We start from the raw sequence: 14,737 nt of genomic DNA on the forward strand, positions 1-14,737 counted from the left end.
GAAGAGCTGAGGGGCAGCGCCCAGGCCCAGAGTTCAGGCCCCACGACCGGACCCCCCCCCCAAAAAAAAAAAAAGAATTTATAGCGACTTAATGCTTTGATATTATGAGTTAGAATCAGCAGCAAATGCCCAGACAGGTGTCTGTCAGCAGAATGTCAAGCCACATTGCCCGTCTGACAAATAGGTATGACTGCACTGAAACCACAAAGTACAACTCACCTCTTGAAAGTTGTGCTGAGTGAACTTATCTGCTATCCTTAGTAATTCACGGCAAGAATGTGTGTCAGCAAAAGCCCGAATGCCCAGGCAGTTAGAAGGATCTAATTGTCTCTTCAGAAATTCACAACAGGCTTCCTGTATTTCTGCCAGCTGGAGGAGGCAAGCAGCTGGTAAAAGGGTCTGAACGTTGCCTTCTTCTACAGTTATCTGGGAAGTATATGCAAAGTCAATCAGTAGTTCCATAGCTCTCTCATCTATGTCTCTGATTACTACCTCTGTCTGCCGGCTTTCTGCCAGCTCTCCGGTAAACATAGCTCGGAAGTAGGGACTACAGGCGGACAGGATGACTCGATGGGCATAGATCTTCTTAGCACCCACAACCAACACCACATCACATAGCTCCCGATGCTTTCTCAGAAGGTTAATCACTTCCAAGGTTTGCCGAGGGTGCTTGTCTGAAATATAGGGCATGCGGGCAGGTTGGGGAACCCCTTCTGGCAGTTTGTTGGGGTCTCCAAGGGTGCAGCGGCTTGTTACATCCATTCCAGTCTCTCCTGGTCGAATGTTGGTACACCTACAATAAATGAGCAGGAGAGAAGGTAGCAATATTACTATAAGTCCTTTTCTACATAAAAGTGCTTATAGGTCAAGAGTCTAGAAAATCTGCAATTATGTAAAGAAGAAATTCCTTTTCTAAGAACTTATGTGTCATAAGCTTTCTCAAAGTCTCTTAAAAGTTGCATGTTATTATTTCCAAAGCAGACCACTTTCATTACACAATCCCATAAAAGGATCTTCTTTTACAAAGTATCACACTGTCTTGTGCTATAGCTCTTGCAATATTAATAAAATTTTATAAAAAGCATTTAAAAATAATTCTGTGTCCACAGAGTAGACTATGAATTTTAATTCACAAGCCTGATTTAACTTAAATCTTGTATTTACTATTCCAAAAACTGCTGATGTTCATTTCTCAGTTTCACTAGTTAACTTTTATTGTAAATTAACATATATTTGTAGCACGAAGGGGTTTCATAGTGATTTTTTTTCTTTTTCTTTTTTGTCAGTCCTGGGGCTTGAATTCAGGGCCTGTGCACAGTCCCTGAGCTTATTTTACTCAAAGCTAGCACTCTACCACTTGAGCCACAGCACCACTTTCAGCTTTTTCTGTTTATGTGGTACTGAGGAATCAAACGCAGGGTTTCATGCATGCTAGGCAAGCACTCTACCACTGTCACATTCCAGCTCATAGTGATATTTCTATTTTATTTTATTTTTTGTCAGTCGTGGGGCCTGAACTCTGGGCCTGGGCGCTGTCCCTCAGCTCTTCAGCTCAATGCTAGCACTCTATCACGGGAGCCATAACGCCACTTCCTGTTTTTTCTGCTTATATGGTGCTGAGGAATCGAACCCAGGGCCTCATGCATGCAAGGCAAGCACTCTACCACTGAGCCACCTTCTCAGCCCTCAAAGTGATATTGCTATATGTGCACACAGTATACTTTGAATCACTGGGTATATTTTAAACTTTTCTAAAAAGTATAAAAATCACTACATAATTGTGTACAATATAAAATCTGTAACATAGGGGCTGGGAAGGTGGCTCAGTGGTAGAGCGCTTGCCTTGCATGCATGAGCCTCTGGGTCTGATTCCTTAACACCACATAAGCAAAATCAAAAAACGCCGGAAGTGGTGCTGTGGCTCAAGTGGTAGAGCGCTAGCCTTGAGCTGAAGAGCTGAGGGACAGTGCCTAGGCCCAGAGTTCAGGCTCCACAACTGGACCAAAAAAATAAATAAAAATAAATTCCAGGTTGAAGTGTAGCTTAGTGGTAGATTGTGTACTCAGCACGTGCAGGTCCTGGGTTCTAACCCCAGCTCTTCCAAGCACTTTACACCTTGGTTTATAAAGAAAAAAAAAAAAAAATCACTATGAGGACTCATGCTCACCTTATTACTGGCTGAGATGAGGACTCAGGAACTTTTTTTTGCTGGCTGATCTTCCTTCCTCCCTCATCAAACCCACCTTATTACTGGTTGAGATGAGAACTCATGAACTTTTTGCTGGCTGGTCTTCCTTCCTTCCCTCCTTCCCTTCCCCTCCCTTCCCTTCCCCTCCCTTCCCTTCCCTTTCTTCCTTTCCCTTTCTTTCCTTCCTTCCTTCCTTTCTTCTTTCCTTCCTTCCTTTCCTTTCGCCCTTCCCTTCTTCCTGTCTTCCTTTTTTGTTGTTGTTGGGGTTTTTTTGTGGGGCTTGAACTCAGGGCTTAGGCATTGTCTTTGTACTCTTGAGCTTAAGGCGAGCGCTCTACCGCTTGAGCCATAGCGCCACTTCCGGTTTTCTACTGGTTTATTGGAGATAAGAGTCTCACAGACTTTCCTGCCTGGGCTGGCTTTGAACCGTGATTCTCATATCTTAGCCTCCTGAGTAGCTAGGATTACAGGCGTGAGCTACCAGTCCCCGACTCTTCCTTCTGTTCCTCCTTTCTCCTTCCCTCCCTTCCTAGACCAAGAATCAAATTCAGAATCTGACACTTTTTCTTTCTGGCTAGTGATCTAATAACTGAGCCACACCTCCAACCTCCATGAACAGGCCTTGAACTGGGTTCCTTCCAATCTCCTCTACCTCTGGAGTAGCTACAATGGCAAGTGTGAGCCACCAGGCATGGCCTCTATTCTTTTCTTGTATGAAATGATTTTTTTTAGCTTCCACGTTTGATGATATGTAATATCTGTCATTCTATGCCTGGATTATTTCACTTAATATACTCTAGTTTCATCCGGATTGCTGCAAGTGATGGCTAAATAATATTCTATTTTATGGGTGAATAATATTCCTCTGTGTGTGCATTCTTTTTTCATGTTTTTCTTTATCCATCCACCATATATGGATACTGTGGTTGATTCTATATCTTGGCTATTGTGACTAGTGCTGATCAGGTATCACTCTGATCTACTTATTTTATTTCCTTTAGATATATACCCAATAATGGCATAGCTGGACCACACAGCAGTTCTATTTTTAGTTTTTATGAGGAATTTACATACTGTTTTAGTTAATGGCTATACTAACAGTATTGAATGATCACATTCTAACTCATAAATATATACAATTAAAAAGACTTTTTAATGAACATGAGTGTAAAAATAACTTTTGCAAAGATTTTCAATCTTTCCTCTAGATTTTTTTTTTGGGGGGGGTCAGAAAAAAAGTAGGTGTTTGGAGTACAAATACTTAAAGATATATGAGACATAGAAGAGGTTACAGTCTAGTATGGAGAATCAGTATCTATTCAAATAATCTTAATATAAAGAGTTATTTCTCATTCAAAACTTCTTCAATATTAACCCAACAATATTTTACAGAGACTGTCTTCTAGATTATAGCATCAAAAATGAACAGCTCAATGAGGAAAGGGTAGGGAAGTGTTACCATAACTTAATGTACATAGCAGATGAAAGTCAGACTAGTAAAGTGTAGGTTAGCCCCTTGTCAAGTAATAAAGTGATGAAGAAATGTAACTTAAGAATTAATAGCACTAGAATTATCCAACATGATTTTGAATAATGGACACCATTATGTAATAGAGCAAAAATAACCAGGTCTGAGTGATTAAGTGAATACTTTATATGGAAACTACTAATAAACCAAAAAGATTCCCACATGCTACCTTTTCCTTAGAAAGTAAGCTCTTATTTTAGCAATTACATAAGATATGGCATTTATCGCATCTGAATATGAAAAGCAGCTGGCGATGAAAAGCACTCAGTGGCTTCTGCAATCATTGTTAGAAATGATGAAACATTTAATGTTTATGTTGTTAATTTCTTCAAGTACTTTACAGTCTAATATTATTCCTTCTACAGAGTAAGATACAAATAAGATAGTAGAATCTGTCATCTTCACAAAATCTTTCCATTTGAACATCTCAAAGCATTTGAAAACATTAAATTCCAATACCCTGGTCAGATATACCAGACAAGCAAACTGGAGTATAGAGAAGATAAACAGCTCAAGGTCAACAGATATATCAATTATAGATGTGGAAAAGGATGTATGTTTTGTGACTGTTGCTCCAAAACCAGGGTCTCAACTATGTAGGCCAGTCTAGCATATAATTCTCGATCCTTCTGAGTGCTGGGAAATTACAGGTGTATGCCACTACACCAAGCCCTTCCTGCTACTTTGAACCATAAATATTTCTCCTCTTAAATGTCTCTAAGAGTTGTTTAACATTGGACAAGAACAAATGATTAGAGTTCAATAACTATAAAATGAGTTTAAACAATAAAGAACCAGAAGTTGTCTGATTGTTTAAATAAGATTCTAGTCTCATTCGTTAGCACAGATTGAGAAGCGTTACTAAATTCTAGAGTTATTAGGACATGTAATTGTCTATACATTCTCACACACTTCTATTTTTCTATGTCTTTATCATCCTTAAACAATCTTCCTCTGCAATGCAGCTATTTTAATGAAAAGAACAAATATATTATTGAACACCAGTGAAATAACTAAAACTATAATTAGGTATTAGTACAGTGTTATTATAAATGAGTATCATTCTTATCTGGAAACAGAATACTCTTGTGTTCTGTATGGAATTAAAATTATAATAAATTCACATAGTATCATAGTACCCTTATCACACAATACTACACAAGAAGAAAAATTGGGGCATTAATAATGAACCACACAAAACACTCAGAAATCTAACTTAAATCTACATTTTAGTGTGTTAAATGCTCCTGATTTCTGATAATACCTTTGATGTATTTTAGAATAAGAATCATTAGTTCCAAGCAGAATTTAGTAAGATGTGAGAATCCTTTTTTTTTTTTGAGAATCCTTTTTTAAAAAAAAATTAAATGAAGTATTGAGTTAAGTGAATTTCAACCAGAGAAACCAATGGTTTTCTTTCTAAATGCCTACCTGCGCATTGGCTTTGCTTCCATGCACCACGAAAAGTACCTTGCACCACACTTTACAGCCACACCTAAAACAACAGAAAAGCAGCAACTTAATAAAAGCTATTTCTGATAAGAACGTCTGCAGTCTTTTCACTCATTTCGTCAGTAATCAAGAATTTTATATTCCAGTGTGCCACAGGCCTTTTGGAGATTCGCGACCGTAACGGAATCTGGTGCCTTTAAGATGACTATCTCTGGCTAGGGATGTCTACACTTTACGTGTGAAGCAGAGGGTAAGTGCACTAAATATAAGTAGCTAGTTGCAGATAGGAATCTCCCAAGAGAGAGCTGCCCAAGCGGGCTTAGAACTACCATCCTTAGATGTCAGCTACGATCACAGGCTCGAGCCTAGGCGCCTTGGCCATCAAGAATAATTACCGGGCAATCACTTAATACCCTCAGCATTACTAATCGGGGAGGGAACCAGGTTTTGAAACAACTGATCGGCAGGGTGTCAAACTGTCCCGAAGTGACGTGAGGAGAAGGGGGAGAAATCTGTCTTGAAAGCCGGGGAGGCGTGAACAGAACCGGGGAAGTGTGGCTCCTTAGAACACGCCTCACGAGCCCTTCCCTTAGCCCACGAAATACCGTTCAACCACCCACGATCCCGCCATGTTCTGAGGCTTCAGATGAGGCGGGACGCGTGGGGGGGGGCATAAGAGGAGTCTTCCTCCCCCCCCCCCCAATTCCACACACAGCCTGGGGCAGCTGTCAGAGTGCGAGCCGCAGCCGCTCCAGGAAAGGGGCAACTGCAGCTTCTGGCGGCTTCGGGGCGGAGCTGTCCCCCAGCCGACTTGGGAGACCCCGGTGCCCTAAGAGCCCCTTCCATGCGCGCCGACTGACAGGCGACCCACAAAGCCCTTCCCAGACCCGCTCGGGCAGCTGGGCAGCTGGCAGCCCGCAGGCTTGCGCAGGGCGAGCCGGCGTGCGCCGCGCCGTGCCCGGCTCCAACGCCCTTCGCTCACCGGCTCCGCCGCCGCAGCCCCTCCCGCCGCCGCCGCCGCCGCCGCCGCCCTCCGCGCGCCCCGGCCCCCAGCGCCGCCAGCCGCCAGCCGCCAGCCCAGGCAGGACGCCGCTCCTCCGGCGATTTCCTTTCCCCGCCCCCCCGCCCCAAACCAGCAGAAGGAAGCGGTCCCACTCCTAAATCCTTCCCGCGGAACTTCACCGGGTCTGGCAACACGTTCCGGAGCGGCTTCCGGAAGTGGCCGCTCCTTTTCGCTGGCGTTTCCGGTGGCGCGAGCGACCCTTTGCCGTTGGGGGCTTGGGCCGCGCGCGGTCCGGCGGAAGCTCGTGGCTGTGCCGGCAGCGTTCAGATGTGGAAGTTTTCTTCCGTTCTGTCCCCCCCTACCCCCAGGAAAAGCGATGGAAAGGTGGGAATGGTCACGGAAAGCGAGGGATTGTGTTGTGGCTGGTGGGTCTCCATTTGGGCACCGTGCTGTCCCTGGTGTGGATTGAATTACTGACTTGTATCTATCCGGCTTATTCCAGAAGTTCTGAAAAGTTAGAAACAGACCCGACTTTCCAGATTTCCTGCAGCACAGCGTTGAAGACTCCACCTTGGAGTCCCAGATTGCCCTTTCTGCTTGTGGTGGGAAATGTGGAGCCTGGAAGTCTAGACGTCCTCAGGTTCCAGTCTGACTGGCTGACTACGTGTAATCCTGGCCAAATACTTACAAGCATATGTGCTATATAGTAAATAGTTTATGTAGTCATACCATCATTCCCATTTTTAAAGCTACATAACTGATAGGAAATGCTTACATTTTTCTGCAACTTCCGGTTTCCACTTAATATCCCATTTTTAATATTTGTCCCTGTTGACCAATGAACAACCCATTTGGTGATTATTAAAGTGGCCTTGGACTGGAGACACGGCTCCAATGGTAGAGTGCCAGCCGTGGGCAATAAGCTCATGGAGCACTAGGCATCCTGTACCACCAACAGACAGACTGGCCCTGGGCTAGTAGTGTCAACATCATTTTGGGAAATGCAGGTTGTTGGCCCCATCACAGGCATACTAAACAGAAAATCCAAAGGCAGATTCTGGTCATCTAAGATATATTCCAGGTGATCATAATGCACATTAAAGTTTGAGAACCACAATATAAATGTATTTTCACTGCTATTTAAAAATCCTTATTCTACTATAGGGAATCAGCTTGACATAACTTCAATCATCTTGATTGTAACCACCATCTTTCTCATGGGACCCTAGCAGGCATCCCAAACCCTAAAGGACAAGAATATTATTAGAACAGTCAGCTATTAGTAATAGCTGTTACTAAGCTAATATCATTAGAATGACATTCTCATTTTGCTGATAAAATTGATAATATTCTAATAATAATAGTTTGCTATTATTAGAATAGGCAGCTTGGTGTGTTGTACAGACCACTGATGTCCAGACTCTTTCTTAAATGACATGTAACATGTTAATAGTTTTTTAAGAAAAGTCAAGTGCATACTGGTTGCCATGGATCAGCTTTGTCCACCTCAGCTATAAACTCCTTCCGGCCTTGGAGCGTAGGGAGCTTCCTGTTCTGCTGCCACATCACTACATCTTTGACCGTAGTCCTTAGCAAATTGTCCTTGGTGAAATCCTGTATTTTTGTTTGATCTCACAGCATTTTCATCTTTGGTGGCTAAGTCTCATACCCCAGGCTTTGATTTTTCCAATTCACCCAAAGATTGGATATTTTAACTGTTTCCACTTTTCTCCATTACAAACAATGATACAATGTAAAATTTTGTGTATGCCTTGTGTACCTATAAGAGTCTCTCTAGGGTATGCACCTAAAAGTAAAAGTGTGCTTTGCACAGGTTCATCTTTACTAGAACTAATCAAATTACTCACTAAAGTTGTTCTGTTTTAGTAATGTTAACAAATACTTGATGTACCATGCTATATTAGCTGATAAGCTAATGTAATAGTACTAGTCATCTTGAGGAAGAATCTATTATCAGCATTCTGATTGTATTTTTAATTATATTTAATTGTATGAAGTGAAGTTCTTAGTTGTTTATAATTGTTGGGCAACTTTACATTTTTTAATATATACCACATTTTTTTATTGTGAAAATACTGTACAGAGGGGTTACAATTAGATGGGCAAGATAATGAGTACATTTCTTATCAAGCATTGTAGCCTCCTCCTTTGTTTCCCCTTCCCATCCCTTCCCAGCCTCCCAATTTTACATTTTTTTAACCAACCAGATAGGCATAAAATGACTTAAATATACATTTTTCTGGTTACTAGAGAAACATGTTTATATGTATATATGTACATATATGTGCAGTTATGGTATTAAGATTTCTCTGGTGTGAACTGCCTATAGTCAAAGATGTCTTTAAAGTGATTCCTAGCTTCTTCAAAAATGTGAACAATTGAAATTACTTACAATTGCAAATTACATTAATTAGGAAGATATCATTAAGGAAGATATCATTAAGTAATCAAAGACTGGTAATTCATTTTACATAGATCACACTATTTACTTATTTGGATACTGAATGTTGAACTCAAATCCACATGCTTTCTAAACAAGAGAACTATCATTTGAATCCTACCCCAACTTCCACAAAGGCTGCTTTTTAAACTCTTGGCCAGGATAAGAACAGTCTCCTGTTTTTGAAAATCTGATTCACTCTCTAGCCCACTACAATCTGGATTGGACTTCTGTTACTCTATTTCTTTATAAAGTGGAACAATTCAACTCTTTCTATTTATTTCAAGGCCTAGGGAACGCCATTCAGAAATAGGCAGATGATAAAGCTGGTATTTGCTAGATTTCAGGACTGTTGTCATCCCAGTAAGATGAGGCCTTTGGAGGAACCCGAATCTCTTGTTGAAAATAAACCTAAGACAGATTTGATCTGGCTTGTGTGTGAGGCTGTGACAACAGCCAAGCAAGTCTTCAGGAGCTGCAGAACTTAGCGCATAGCATGTCCATCAGAAACCATGTCTTCATCATGTATTCAATACTGTTCTGGGACCCACAGTTCATGAGAAACAAGACCCACAGAGCCCTTGTTTTGTGGGTCACCATTCTTGAGAAGACACAAATGACACAGTTGCTTAATCACAGCTAGATATAACTGAAAGCGATATGCAGAGTGATAGTGATGGGGAAATGGGCAGCCTTGAAGATGTCTCTGTTGCTTTCTGATTCCTCTATGTTTGGTCAGTTTTGCACACTGCCATTTCCCTTTCTGTTTCTTTGTTATATTCTAATGCAATGGGAGGGGGAGCTCACCAAATACAAGATGCCAGACTCTTTTGACCTTTCAGCTACCAGAATTGTGACCACAATGAACTCTTTGCTTTATAAAGTATCCAGCCTCAAGCATTTTGTTATAATAACACAAAATGGACAAAGACAAGAAGTATATACTATATAGTATAGAGTATATAGGGGAACGTTCATAGAGGTGCCAGAAGGCACCCTGCAATCTCAAGCAATCTGGTCATTCTGGGTCCTCAGTTTTCTTATGAAACTTGAGTTGTTATAACCTGTGAACAAGTTCTTAGTTATAGGAACCCTATGAGGAAAACTGTAACACATTCTTGAAAGAAACTAGACTTCTAAAATTATGTGAAAAGCATTGCATGTTTGGAGTTAGGCTGGGTAAGTCAGGATAGAAGATGCAATGCCAAATGTGGTGATACATGCCTATAATTCCCGAACTTAAGAAATTAAGGCAGGGGAATTTTCAAGTTCAAGGCCAGTCTGTACTACATAGAAGAATCCTGTTTCAAAACACAAACTGAAAATGCTCTCTCCTTTTCCTTCTGCAGTTCTGGGGACTGAACCTAGGGCCTAACATTCTAGGCAAGGACTCTACCTATGAGTTACATCCCTACCTCACTTCCTCCATTCATCACTTGAAAATATGTTCACTTTTGCTTACAACAAGACAGATGGCATTTATAGCTATATTGGGACCTCTGTATCACCTGTGAATCATGAAAGAATATTCCAGACTGGACAACCTGCTTTATTGACCTGACATACTCCTTTGCCATTGCTGTGTGTGTGTGTGTGTGTGTGTGTGTGTGTGTGTGTGTGTGTGTGTGTGTGTGTGTGTGTGTGTGTGTGTGTGTGTGTGTGTGTGTACAGTGATAGAACTTCTATGAAGGAGTACTTGTCAAGATCTAGCTCACCACATTGGCATTCACTCTTTGAGTTACCAATTTTTGTAACAATCTGTTTTATAAAGGAAGTTTGGGAAAAGAAAAAAGGTAAATAGAAAAAGAAGAATTAAAATAAGGCATGCACAAGTTTATTTGCTGCAAGATTCTTTGTAACAGCACAAAAATACAGATAATCTAAAAGCCTCTTAATAGGAGACTATTATATAAGCTATGGGATATCTATAAGTACTATGCAGCTATATAAAGAAACAAGAAAGAGCTATTAAAACATGTATCATACTCTTCAAGCATGTTGGCAGTGATAGAAACCTAAAGTGTCTTTGTCAGCTTTTTTAAAAATCACTATAGTGAAAAACCTGATATAATTAATTTATGAAAAAAGGCAAGTTTCACTTTGGCTCACAGATTGGAAGTCCAAGATAAATGGTCAGTGGCTCCATATCTGTCTGAGCCTGTGGGGAGGCCGCACATCACGGCAGGAGCATATGTTGGTATGCCCAGCGACTCATGTCTGGGTGTAAAGAAAAAGTTTGGACAGGTGGGGTCTGACCCTAAAGATCTAAGGACCTCCCCAAATGTCCCACCTTCCACAACTCACCCTGAGGACACAGCCTTTAACACAAGGACTTCTGGGCAATATCCAACTACAGTGCCAAGAGAAGTATTTTCAGCAGACTAACTTTGCTTTAAGAAAGGACTAGAGGACTGAAGAACTTGCGTAGCATGCACAAGACTCTGGATTTGATTCCCAGCATGTAAAGGAAAAAGAAAAAAAAAGGCCTGGTGTTGGTAGCTCGTGTCTGTAATCTTAGCAACTCAGGAGGCTGAGATCTGAGGATCACAGAAGCCAACCCAGGTAGGGAAAGTTCATAAGACTTATTTCCAATTAGGTTGGAAGTGGAGCTGTGGCTCAAGTGGTAGAGTGCTAGCTTTGAGCAAAAAAGCTTAGAGACCAGGCCTAGGTCCTGAGTTTAAGACCTTAAAATTGGTACAAAAAGAGGTGGTATATGCAAAAATATAATGTGTAAAGGTATATATGTGCCTAATTTTACTTGCATATTTAAAAATAAAAAGATAAAGGAGAATTAATAATGAACAATGATAATGGATAACTTTATAGATTGAAGAAAGGAAAAATCAAAGTAGAAAGGTAATAGATACAGAGAGAAAGAGAGAGGGAAAGAAAACAAGGTCAGGTTTCATTGAGAGTAGGGGTTTTATGTACTTATTAAATATTAATAATTAAAATCCATTTTAAGCCAAACATTTCCCACTTAGATAACACTTTTATTAAAATTAAGTACATTTTATATGAACATTTAACAATTTTAAAGCAAAATGTAGTCCAAAGAGAAAAATGAAAGAAATAATTTCTGAATATTGGAAAGCAAAAGAATCTGTGTATCAAATAGATAATATAGACTTTAATGCTGATATGTCCCCCAGACATTTTCCAGGAACAAGGGACCAAAAAAACTCTAGAAGTGTTGCCAACAGAGAAATGTCACTGATCAGCCTTTCCTGGAAAGAACCTTGGCTGAAAAGAGCTGCCTGTCCAAGGTCTCCACACCCAGCTTGGAGTAGCCAGTGTCCATCACTGGTGATACAGGCATATAAAGGCATGGTTCTCTTGCTCCAACTTGGGGCCACTTTGAAAAATGCTATCCCAGCGTTAGAGCTTCTCAGTGGGGCTGCAGAGACCCTTGTTAAGACTACACAGTACCCCAGCATCTCCTTCTACCCTGTTTCGCCTCCTTCATTCCACAGGTGTTGGTCCCAAGAATCCCTCTGGTAAGTTCCTTGTGTAGTAAACTCCATCTCAAAATATGCTTCCTAGGGAGCATCAAGAGTTAGCACCAAGAGTGGTTCAAGAAAGTAGTCAAAGCCTACCAGTATTCACTTGGGATGGACACTTTGAGTATTGTCCCTCCAGTTACAATATATCAGCATAGATCGAAACCAGATAGAAATTCCATAAAACATCACATTGTCAATAACACAGTCCTAACCAGACCCCCAAACTAAGATGTGCATACTATGTTGGAGGTACTTAGAGGACTCATGTGCTTGAGAGGGTGGAAGGCTGGGACAGTGGCTATCCTGGAGCCCTTTCTATCAGTGAATCTTGTAAAGGGTCTGGCCGTCTGAGGCATGGTGTGACCACATGGGACCAATTGCTGCATTGTGTACCTCCCACAATGCCTGGTATTTCTTCTTAGATTCTAACTGCAAACAAGCCTGCAGCTAGGCAGCAGCTCCAACTCATAGACTAGATGAATTAAAAGACTTGGTTTTTTAGTAGCACACAAAGCAAAAAGGACTTTTCAGTCTGTCTAGGGGGCAGGTGCCATATGACACAACAGATAAGTACCCAATGGTGAGGGGAAAAAAGATGTTATGGGGAAATTTTGACAAGTCCCAATGGGAGTTCCATTCTAGACCCCTAGGCTTCAAGAGTAAGGGTGACTGCCATCTGCTGTAGAGAACTGGAGACAATTAAAACCAAAGCCCAAACTGGCATCCCACTGTATCTGGTACAGGTGGACTTAGTTTGGTATAGAACATCAAGTAGCTATGTAGCTAGAATTTCCCATCATGAGCTGGGTTTGTTCTATCAGACCTACCAAGTCCTGGAGTCATGGACCCTGGGGCAATTCATTATCTGATGAAAGTGGTACATCCAGGATGCGGCCAAGGAGGGCCAGAGGTGGTTACACTAGTTGGGGTGAAGTGGGTTACTCTAAGCTAGCATTATGTGCTTCAATTTGTTAATAATTAGGTCTCGTTTGCAGGCCTATTGTGTACCGAGTACTCAAAAATTTTCTTTAATCTTCCTAACCATGCTGTAAAGGTGGCATTATTCTTAAACTGGACAGGAAAGCTGAATCATTTACCTAGGCCCACATGACTAGAAAAGAACTGAACCAAGGGCTGGGAAGGTGGCTCAGTGGTAGAGCACTTGCCTTGCATGCCAGAGGCCCTGGGTTCCATTCCTCAGCACCACATAAGCAAAAAAAGAAAAAAACTGGAAGTGGCGCTGTGGCTCAAGTGGTAGAGCACTAGCCTTGAGCTAAAGAGCTGAGGGACAGCGCACAGGCCCAGAGTTCAGGCCCCACAAGCGGACTCCCCCCCCCCCAAAAAAAGAACTGAACCAGGATTTGAACCCAGCTCAGTCTGGTTTGAAACACCACAGGATTGCTCCTGGACAGATGTTAAATATTAGAAGATGTCTACTCCAAGCAATAATATTATCTCAAATAATTTTCTTCAATAAGAAGATATTCTTCTTTCTTAAAAGTAATTTCTGAGTACTTTCTTAGAGTAATTAATTAGATAATTTTAAAGCCACTCCCTCACTTAGGGCCAGAAGAAATTCAGATATAGTCTTAGTTTTCAAAAGATTAGATTTTTTTACATGGACCTTGAGCCAAGTGCTTATTTTTTATAAGTAAGGTATTAAGCCTTCAGCTCAAATATTTACAGCCTCTTGAAACTCTTACCTCCTTGAAGATTTCTTTGTAAACATAGAAAACAAATACTTTCCTTTACACTCACCTTGGACACAAAAACTTCCTGGTGTGCCCTCTGTGATTCATGTGAACATTTATGTAACTTTCTGAGTGAGCCTGCGGAGCTTGGTTGTTTATCTCTAGTCTTTCTTCCCCCACCTCCCACAAAAAGGTGTGTTTTGGATCTTAAGTTCACAAATCAAGAGTTTTGTTGTTGTTGTTGTTGTCGTTTTTTAAATACAAGATTATAGCGAATTTAACAGCAGGTGTGGGAGGGAAAAATCCATGAAACAAGCTGATTCAAAGTATTAGAGGATGATTTCCTTGATTAAAAAAAAAAAACAACTATACATGTGCATACAAAACCCTAGTGTGGGGCTGGGAAGGTGGCTCAGCGGTAGAGCGCTTGCCTTGCATGCCTGAGGCCCTGGGTTCGATTCCTCAGCACCCACATAAGCAGAAAAAGCTGGAAGTGGCGCTGTGGCTCACGTGGTAGAGCGCTAGCCTTGAACTGAAGAGTTGAGGGACAGCGCCCAGGCCCAGAGTTCAGGCCCCACCACCGGACCCCCAAAACCCTAGTGTGTTGTATACCAAAATATTAATAGGATCACCTCTGTCCGGTGATTGTGCTTTCGCGTCTTTTTGTAATGCAGTTATTCGTGAGACACACCGACAAAAATGCAAGGTCTTAAATGCTGAGAGTCAGGAAGCCAAGAAGCCAAGCCAGGGAAACCCCAGGCCCGAGGGTCCGGCCCAGGGTGTAGGGCAGTTCTTGGTCGACAGGGATGTCGTGGTCAAGCCTTCCAGCTCCTACCTAGCTGGGCCCGGCGTCAGTAAATGCCCCTTGACCCCTCCGCACAGAAGATGCGCGATAGGTAGGTGAGCCTGGT

At 41.7% G+C, this 14,737-nt stretch overlaps 1 protein-coding gene across 2 annotated transcripts in view; it reads right to left on the reverse strand.

Moving 5' to 3' along the window:
- Klhl20 (kelch like family member 20) overlaps positions 1–6,169 on the reverse strand; it is a 29,755-nt gene extending 23,586 nt beyond the window's left edge. Inside the window, exons 1-3 of one of the 2 annotated variants that reach the window (XM_070034466.1) lie at positions 6,151–6,169; positions 5,148–5,211; positions 220–793 (exon numbers count right to left, since the gene is read on the reverse strand). In XM_070034466.1, the coding sequence (XP_069890567.1) occupies positions 220–793; positions 5,148–5,170 (597 nt within the window). In that variant the 5' untranslated portion in view covers positions 5,171–5,211; positions 6,151–6,169. The remainder of the gene's footprint in view (positions 1–219; positions 794–5,147; positions 5,212–6,150) is intronic. The other variant, XM_070034465.1, reaches the window with a different exon arrangement.
- Positions 6,170–14,737: the final 8,568 nt, after the last annotated feature.

The sequence above is a fragment of the Dipodomys merriami genome, unplaced genomic scaffold (genome assembly GCF_024711535.1).
Source record: "Dipodomys merriami isolate MVZ:Mamm:240054 unplaced genomic scaffold, mDipMer1.0.p SCAF_24, whole genome shotgun sequence".
Classification (NCBI taxonomy): domain Eukaryota; kingdom Metazoa; phylum Chordata; class Mammalia; order Rodentia; family Heteromyidae; genus Dipodomys; species Dipodomys merriami.